The sequence below is a fragment of the Elgaria multicarinata genome, chromosome 1 (assembly GCF_023053635.1).
Source record: "Elgaria multicarinata webbii isolate HBS135686 ecotype San Diego chromosome 1, rElgMul1.1.pri, whole genome shotgun sequence".
NCBI classification, from domain to species: Eukaryota; Metazoa; Chordata; class Lepidosauria; order Squamata; family Anguidae; genus Elgaria; species Elgaria multicarinata.
Genome location: NC_086171.1, coordinates 114,871,869 through 114,881,541, shown reverse-complemented (window position 1 = coordinate 114,881,541; position 9,673 = coordinate 114,871,869). Strand labels below are relative to the sequence as shown.

General features: G+C 43.4%; 1 protein-coding gene across 1 annotated transcript in view; it reads left to right on the top strand.

The window, feature by feature from the left end:
- The first annotated feature begins 4,211 nt into the window (after positions 1–4,211).
- The window catches only part of LOC134402260 (abnormal spindle-like microcephaly-associated protein homolog), a 29,239-nt gene continuing 23,777 nt past the window's right edge, over positions 4,212–9,673 (top strand). The window contains exons 1-4 of the mRNA XM_063131666.1: positions 4,212–4,403; positions 5,311–6,628; positions 7,429–7,524; positions 9,353–9,499. Coding sequence (XP_062987736.1) covers positions 4,212–4,403; positions 5,311–6,628; positions 7,429–7,524; positions 9,353–9,499 — 1,753 coding nt within the window. The remainder of the gene's footprint in view (positions 4,404–5,310; positions 6,629–7,428; positions 7,525–9,352; positions 9,500–9,673) is intronic.

Genomic DNA, 9,673 nt, shown 5'->3' with positions numbered 1-9,673 from the left:
CCCTTTTTTCCTGAAGTATCTTTTATGTGACTTAGTTGAATGTGCATAGAAAGTGTTACTGCTGTAGAAGAGTTTGAACAGATTTGACTCTGCAATTAATTACTCTCTAATTGTCTGCACATTTCTGAATTTCAAATCAATTGGAACATTTGCATAACTCCTTGTTTCTTACATATTTTAAGTACTTTATACATTTACATTTGAGAAACACCAAACTTTGATTCTAGTCTTGTGATGCTGCTTGCAAAAGTACAGAATTGTCCTGAGCCTTGCATATTACTGAGAAAGTAGGTGAAGTTTTTTGCATCCTCAACAAATAGTACAAATGCCAAATAAATTCGTTGTATGGATACAAACATCCAGGCATTTTGGAATCAGGTTTCTCTTTTCATACATGATGTTTCGAAGATGGCATTACTGCTTTATTTTACTTCCATAGTTCTGAGTTGTTTCCCTTCCTAAGCCTACTGCACTTTCTGTGTAGGCTGACATACAGTGACCCTGTTCAGACAACACGCTAAGCCACAATAGTTAAGCATGTTGAGCTAAACATTCTGGCTTAGTGTGTTGTGTGAACCATTCCTAACCCTAGTGGCTTCATAATCATGGTTTAAACATGCTCATATAACCATTTGCTGCAAAAGGGTTAGCGGCCTAACTCATGGCTTAGTGTGTCGTCTGAAAAGGCCCAGTGTGTTGCGCATGTTCTCAGCCTGCCCCAACCTGGTGCCCTCCAGATTTTTGGAATAGTATTCTAGTAGAACCCAGCCAACATGACCAATGCTTAGGGAATGATGAGTCATAGCCCAAAGCATCTAAGCAGGTCCCAGGTTGGAGAAGACTAGAACAGCAGAGCCTCTTTCCTCTGTTGCTTCTTAGTCCCTGTAGCTCAACGGAGGAGGAGGCTGGGTGATGACAGTATCTGAACTGACTTGGGACCCATGCTCTCTGGGGTAAGTGATTGGTGGTGATTCCGCATGATTTTGAGACACAAGGTTTTTTGATTTAGCCTCAATGGTAGTTGCAGAGCTTTTTTTATCTTTTTCTGCCCCCACACTCTTAACTCATCATTTTCTTTTTGGTGTGTGTGTGTCTTCTTTTTTTTTTTAAAAAAAAAAAAACATTGAATGGGAAGTTTCACTAGTACCTCCTTTTTGAAGAGAAAATAACTAGGGCTGCAACTTTATTTATTTATTGCATTTTTATACTGCCCGATAGCTGAAGCGCTCTGGGTGGTTCACAAAACTTAAAACCATTCAAAGTATAAAACAAACAGTCTAAAAGCATGATATTAAAAAACAACCAGGATAAAATCGGCAGCAGTGCAGAAATACAAAATTTAAACAGCAAAGTTAAAATTAAGTTTATATACTGTTAACATGCTGAGAGAATAAAAAGGTCTTCACCTGCCATCTAAGAGTATAGTGTAGGTGCCAGGCGAGCCTCCTTAGGGAGCTCATTCCACAGCCAGGGTGCCACAGTAGAGAAGGCCCTCCTCCTGGTAGCCACCTGCCTCACTTCCTTTGGGAGGGGCTCACAGAGAAGGACCCCTGAGCAGTGAGTGTGGCTCAGTGATAGAACATCTGCCTTGCATGCAGAAGGTCCTAGGTTCAATTCCTGGCTTTTCCAGGTAGGGCCAGAAAAACTGCCTGAAACACTGGAGGTGTGGACAATACAGGGCTAAATGGACCAAGGCTCTGACTTGGTGTAAAGGCAGCTTCCTATGTTCATAACTCCATTCTGTGTAAGCAGGGATGTGTGGCCCTCCAGATGTTTTGTCCTACAACTCCCTTCATCCCCCACCATTGGCTATGTTGGTTAGGGCTGATGGGAGTTGGTATTATTACATTTATATACCACTCCATAGCCGAAGCTCTCTGGGCGGTTTACAAAGGTTGTAGGGGAAAACATCTGGAAGCCATAAGTCTATATTTAATCATAGAATCATTGAGTTGGAAGGGGCCTATAAGGCCATCGAGTCCAACCCCCTCGCTCAGTGCAGGTATCCACCCTAAAGCATACCTACGGAATCATAGAATATTTATTATTATTTAAAACATTTACATCCCGCTCTATATCATTAAGATCTCAGAGCGGCTATAGATAAAAAACCAAAACAATAGTAGAGTTGGAATCTAAATAAGGTGCCTCTGACTGATCAGGTTACATACACACTTCCAGCTGGGGAAATGCTGGGAGTTGTGCGCTCTAAATTCATAACCTCAGCGGAGTCGGGTCGTGCACCCCCCCCCCCCGGAAGCCAGACCTCCACAGCATTCAAACTCCCGCAGCCTATTCTCCCCCCCCCCCCTTTCACCCCTCACGTGCGTGTTTCAAATAAAACGCTCGGTCCTCATTGGGCGGGCGGCGGCGGCTTGGAACGGCTGAAAGAGGGCGGGCAGCCAAAGGAAGGAGCGGCTCGAGCGATTAGCTGAGTCTTTTCCTATCGGCGGCTTCTGCGCCAGGATTGGCTCTGCGTCTGTCAGAGCTCCTGTTCCTGATTGGCGGTGGCGCTGGGTTTAAATTCCGAGTGGCGGTTGGAGGGGAGGGACGTGTGGTGTGGGTCTGGTTTCTGCAAGGGTGTTTTGCTGGGGCTGAGCGGTGAGCCGTTCTGAGAGGGAGCGGAGAGGAGACCCGGCTTGGCGGCGGAGCTCCCCCCGTCCTCACGCCGCCGCCGCCGCCGCCTCACGGGACTATGGCTGTAGGGAGGCCGTCCGTGGAAGCAGCCGGGCTTCGCGAGCTGGATTCTCCCCGGCGGAGGCGACGCTGCTGGGACGTCGGGGACGGCTGCGAGGCCGGCGAGAGCCCCGCCGTCTTAACGCTCAGCCACTTCTCCCGGCCGCCCTTCCTCAGCTTCGGCACCGTCCGCGTTGGCACCTCGCGCGTCCGCCGCCTGGCCGTGGAGAACCCCAACGCCGAGCCAGTGCGGGTGGCCGTCTGCCGCCCTCCGCCCGCCTCGAAAGGCTTCACCGCGGAGCAGGGCGGCGCCCCCCTCCTCCTTCAGGTGCTTCATCGGGGGATGCTTAAAAAGCAGGACCGGCCACATTCAGGGCTGGATCTATAGTCGTAACTCTTAAGATAATAATAATAACAACAACAATAATAATATATTTATTTCTTACCCGCCTCTCCCTTTGGATCGAGGCGGGGAACAACATTAGAACAGGAATCAACACATCTTAAAAATTCTTGATTTTATATTGATCTGGATAGGCCTGCCGGAAAAGGCTAGTCTTTAAGGCTGCCTTAAAAGTTAAATTTACGAATCTCCTCCGGCAGGCCATTCCACAATCTTGGGGGGGGGGGGAGGAGAGAGACAGAAGAAAAGGTCCTCTGGGAAACTGATGTCAGCCTGGTTTTAGCTGACAGAAGTAAGTTCACCCCAGAGGACCTGAGTTTGCGGGGCGGACTGTACGGGAGAAGGCGATCCCGCAGGTAGCCTGGACCCAAACCGTTTAGGGCTTTAAAGGTAATGACCAACGCTTTGTACTTTGCCCGGAAACTAATTGGCAGCCAGTGGAGTGATTTTAATGTTGGGGTAATATGCTCACCCCTAGATGTACCGGTGACCAACCTGGCTGCCATATTTTGAACTAGTTGAAGTTTCCGAACTAGGTACAATGGTAGCCCTATGTAGAGTGCATTGCAGAAGTCAAGTCTTGAGGTCACCAGCATGTGCACTACTGTCTTTAGGTCTTCTGACTCTAAGAAGGGGGTAGCTGGTGTATCAGCCGAAGCTGATAGTAGGCACTCCTGGCCGTCGCATCCATCTGGGCTGTCATTTGGAGCGAGGGATTCAGGAGCACCCCCAAACTGCGAACACAGTCTTTTAGGGGGAGTGTAGCCCCATCCAGAACTGGCTACCACACCTCCAAACCTAGGTCAGAGCCCTTGACAGCAAGCACCTCTGTTTTGTCTGGATTCAGCTTCAGTTTGTTTTTTCCTCATCCTGCCCATTACCGCTTCCAAGCATTCATTCAGAGGAGACGTACTATCCTTAGCTGATGCTGTTATTGAAGGCATAGAGAAATATATTTGGGTCCACAGATGTTTGGAGCTTCTGTCCCTGTGAAGCAGGAGCAGGATTAATATATTCTTTGATAAGGACGTTAAACGTGATTGCTAAATATGACGTATCACTTGTAGCATGACAAAGGAATGCAGAAAGATCGGTCTGAGTTGCACTTGTAAATGGGGATTTTCTTTGGCATATGACTGTCACAGCATATAAGCTGTCGTTTCGTGCTTTTATTTTGCAGCCTGGTGAACGGATATCCATTTCAATAACATGGACACCTCTGGAAGGTGGCAAAGTTCGAGAACTCATAACCTTCATTGTAAATGATGTTGTTAAACATCAAGCAGTTTTGCTGGGCGTTGCAGAGCAGCCCCTAAAGAAAAAGGTAATCAACTGTTTAAATCTTTCTTGTTTTGCTTATCTGCAAAAATAGTCTTCTGCTTTAGTTTATAAGTTGTCCAGCCAGTTATATACAATTTCTGTAGCAGATTGAAAATCTCTTCTATTTTTTATTTTTATTTTTTTTATTTATTTAAGGATTTTTATGCCGCCATTCAGCCAAAAAAGGCCCTCACGGCGGCTTACAAAAGTATTTCTTGACAGTCCCTGCCCACAGGCTTACAATCTAAAAGACATGACACAAAAGGAAAGGGGATTGGGAGGGAGGAGGAGGGGGAAAAGGAAAGCAAACTCAGGCACTATAATCTTAGTTGGAAAGTTCAGCAGTTACAGTTGGTAGCAGGAGGGAGGGGGCTCTCAGCTGGAGCTGGACCCAGGCACGGTGGAGAGGGGCCTGGCTGCTGCTTCCTCCCTCACTGGTGGCCTCTGCAGAGACAGTTGGAAACCATAGGCTTGTGCAGCCAAATGTTTGAAACAACAGGAACCAAAGCTTCTATAGGTAATAGGTTTGTGAGCTGTGCTGCTTTTTTAAAGTCTTCTATTCCCCCTCCCTGCCAAATAATTAGAATGCCTCCCTTGATTTCAACCACTACTGTGTTGAAAACAGTTCCGATGAATAAATATGCTGTGCCGATGTCTGTATGTGTTCTGAGGATTGGATTTGTTGGGTTTATTCCAACAACTTGCTGCCTTTATTCCTGTTTACTTTGCAAGGTTGCATCAAAACTGTTATTTTCTTTTCCAATTAGCAGCAAAAATATTGCAACAGTTGCATGCTGCAGGCGGTGTTATGTATACAGGGTGAAAGAAAGAAAGGAGGCACCATGTAGCTGTTCAGGGTTTTTAGTATATGCACATTAATAACTGTTTATTTGTATTGGTGTCATTTTCAGAAGTGTCTTTGGGATACTATTAAAAAGAGAACTCCTGCACTCCAATCACGATGTAAGAAAAGACTGCCCATCATTAAAAATGTTAATGCAACTTTTCAGATGTCTGAAAAAACAGATAGAGGCAGAAGCCCTCTTCAGTCCTGTGAGAACTTGGAAATGAAGAGAGAGAGCATTTCATCTAATGGGGATTCCCCAATCCTCTTGGAAAATAAGATTTCTCTCTCTCCCATTAGTCCCATCCTTCAAGAAAACCAGCAGGTCACTTACACTCCTCTATCAATGAGGAGATCAACTACATATTCTGTTTCTGGTACAGCAGCGTGTGATGAGTTACTGAAGGATATAAAAGAAACCTGCACTGTTATGCCGCTGTGTGATTATCTTGTGGAAATGAACTTGGAAACTGCATGTAATACTTTTAACTCTGTGGAATCACAAACTTCCAATACAAATTCAGTTTGCATTCCAGAACAACTGAAAAGATCTCAAATTCCTTTGAATCTTAGGAGGATTTTAAGTCCTGATTCTTTTGTAAACAATAACTATGAACTTACTGAAGAACCTCCTACAGTACCAATTCTTTCACCTGATCAGTTTTTAAAAGAGAATCAAATCGCTATTCAGCCAACTTCACAAGTTCCTAAATGTGTGCCCATTTCTTCAAATGCGGTATCTTGCAACTCAAGAACATTTTTTCCAAAAGAGAAAGAAAAGATGCAAGTTGTAACTTTTTCTGTGGAACCCCAGTCTTCAAAGAAAGCCCATAATAATATACATGACAGGAAAATTTCAACGCCTTGCTATGAGAAGTTTGAACTGAATGTTAATGGCTACAGGAAAACTGACAAAGATCAAACTGGCTGCTTACAGAAAGAACAGCCTAAAAAAAGGCCTGTTCTTTCCAGCACCGTTACCAAAAGTAAGCCAGATCCTCCTAAGGGAAAAGTAATAGAGACGCTGAAACCAAAATCTAGAAAGTGCCTTTCTAATGTAATACAGCAATGTGTGGATATTGTAACTCAAAGTGCAACTGAAGAAATGTTGCCAAGACTTCCCGTTATAGAACCCCTTTCAGGTGAAGCTAAATGTTGCAAAGTTAAAACAGCTTCTGCTTGTTTGGGATCAGTGTCATACAGTCGTAAAAGAAAAAGCGGAGAATATTTAGAAGATACTATTACTGGAAGTGAAGAATATGCAAAGAAGTTTGAAACAAAAAAAGTCTTGATGTCTTTTGTAGAAAATGAAAATCAAAGTGCTTTCAAAACATCAGTTCCCAAATCTGTGAACAGAGGGAAGCAAAGTCAGAAAAAGAGACCTGGTAATGTATTCTTAAAACAATTTTTTTTGGCGTGTAAAAAAATATTTGCTAATTGGTTTGTTATACCTACAATAAATAGCATCAGATTCAGCACAGTGGGAGTCTGTGTGAGTGTACTGCGCTCACGGTTAGTAGCCCCTTGGTACATAGCTTTCATTTGCCATCTATTACAGCACAACTTGTTGCTTCCTAAAGGCTTACATGTGACTTCCTCCCATCACTGGTGCTGGATACCCCTACCACCACCGATATACCGATTGCTCTTTCCCCGCTGCTACTAGCAAGAAAGTGGGTTGTTGGGATGTGTGTGCATGCATGCACCTGTATGTTGCCCCCAGCCAGTATCGCAAGTGCCCCTTGGGACTTGTGCACCCCATGCTCTATTAAAAGTACCACTTGATGGGGACTACAAATAATGGTTGCCTGGGACTGCAACAAAATTTGTGACTTTCTGAAGAAAGAAGCTTGATCCCTTTAGATAAAAACAATAATTTGTGGGACTAAAATTCAAACTGGGGTTACTTCCTGAGTCATAGCTGGGAGAGCGTTCCCACAGACAGACAGACATGTTATAAAGCTGTGGGGAGAGGGAATGTGCCCGTCATAGTATCTGAGCTAAATCCAGGTTAGTATGGTACTATTTGAAAGTTTTTGCCTGTTTAGAGAATCTTGGAATGATGGACCTTTTTTGTTGAGGCAGATTGCCAAATTTTTTTGGCCTACTTGCATGATTTCTTTGTCTTTTGCCTCTTGTCTAATCTGGACAATATTCATGTTCTTTTGTTTTTGTTTTAAATCAGCTACCTTATCTCAAAAATCAAAGACTGTTAGAAGAACTAAAAACATAGTTCCTGTTGCACAATCTCATCTGACATTTGTGAAACCTTTAAAAACAGGTAAGAGTAAATACTTTATCCTTTGTATTCTCCAAGAAAAAAATCTTCAAACCAGTTTAGAAGTCTACACTTTTGATAGAGTTTATCTGGATTAAAAGGACTGACTGTGGCTATTCTCTGATGGTGTATTGTATCAAAAAGTAAAAATCTGCAGATTAATATGTTTTTTATTCTGTTGTATAACTAATAAATGTATAAATAATAAAGAATGATTACTTCTCTTTTGGGACATACCTTAAGGTACATAGTGTGCTAGGTGATTTTAATCTCCATGTTTTACACATGACAAAATATTTCATACTGATTACGTAATTTAATCCAGGGCCACTGAGAGCAGGTTTCGGCCCAGCAAGGGTGGACCGTCTTAACTCTTGTACTCCGTTTGCTTCCCCCCCACCACCCCCATTGTCACTTCTGACAGTATGTAGAGGAGAAGTAAAGGGTTAACAATTGAGGGAGCCAAGCAGAAACTCTTCAGGGGGGCAGATTTGGTGTAGTGTTGCCAAGTGCTAGTGTAATAGCATGTGTTTTTATGAGCGTAGGCTTTTCTTATATGGAATAGAGAGCTTGATGGACTCTTATCTCCATAGCTGCTGGGTTGTGCACTGAAGAAGTCGGGAGGGGAGAACAAGTGGGACAGGAGAAGAAAGATTAGGACAAAAGAATAAGTTATCGTTGGCCACATTACAGGATAAAACCAGAGAGGGCCAAGTCTGGCTTAACACTGCATGTGGAAAAATGGAGGATATGGAATGCAAGATTACTATATTGGTGCTTTGCTTTTTAATTGTGGAGTTTATTTTTGTTAGTAACCTTAGATATCTTTTATACTATATTTATAGTATACTAAAATGTATAGAAAGGCTTGGTATAAATTTGGTAAAATAAGTTGCATTCAGATTTGCTGTTCCATGAACAGAAGGTCCTGTTCATAGAAGACACAGGGAACCAGCATATAACTCCTTTGCTGCAGGAATTGCACTGGCTACGTATTGGCTACTGGGCCAGGTTTAAGTTTTTGGTACTAGTGCACAAAGCCCTAAGCAACTTGGGACCAGAATACCTGAGACATCGCCTTCTCTCTTACCAACCTGTCCGATCACTGAGGTCATCTGAGGGCATGCTCCTGGTGGCTCCACATGAACCTACGGCCTAATTGGAATCCACCAGGAGAAGAGCCTTTAGTGTAGTGGCTCCTTCTCAGTGGAATTCCCTGCCCCTGGAGGTCAGGCAGGCGCCAGGTCTAGGCTGCTTCTGGTGTTTCCTGAAAACAGCTCTGTTTTCAGACGCCTTCCTCAACTGACAAGCCACTGTTTTTCTGGTTCCTTTTTATTTTAAATTGAATGATTTTAATTTGCTCTTTTAATCTTTCTGTCACTGTTTATACCTATGTTCAACACTCTGGGAATCTGTGTTAGATAACTGAGTGATATATAAATATTCCTGCTGGTTGGAAGGGAGCATGGAGGTGATCTTTGCCCATTCCCCCTGCACCTCCTTGTGTCACTTCTCAAGCTGCTCCAGAAGGTTGCCCAGCTCTCCAGAGCAGCTTTTCAAGAGCAGTAGTGGGAAGGAAGAATATTAAAGATTGCTGCCCCCCTTCTTTCAGCACAAGTGGAACTCCACTAAGCACTCTTCTGGATCTATCTCATAATGTGCATTCTCAGGTAATGCACTTGCTAGATGGTGGCTTTGCCACTGTTTCTTAGCTTGTGCACTCCTAAAACTATATCTGCATCTTGCAATGGAGCACTGAAGTATCTCTCATTTGACTGGGATCTAGGTGCTTCATGGAGAAAATTAATGTCACTTTCCATTCTTTTAAAAGATATTCCTAGACATCCAATGCCTTTCGTGGCCAAGAACATGTTTTATGATGAGCGCTGGAAAGAGAAACAGCAACGAGGTTTTACTTGGTGGTTGAATTTTGTACTTACTCCTGATGACTTTACAGTGAAAATGGACACTTCACAAGGTAAAACTAATCCATAGAATCGTCTTGATATTTCAGAAAGAATACACTTATGCAAGAATTGCTCTAGCTAGATTTCAGAAATCTGGTGTGTGTGTATATATAAACCTTACATTAAATGACTGTTTCCATCTATTAGAATGAGTTGGGGAGGTTTGTGTGTCTTTCTGCCATCTG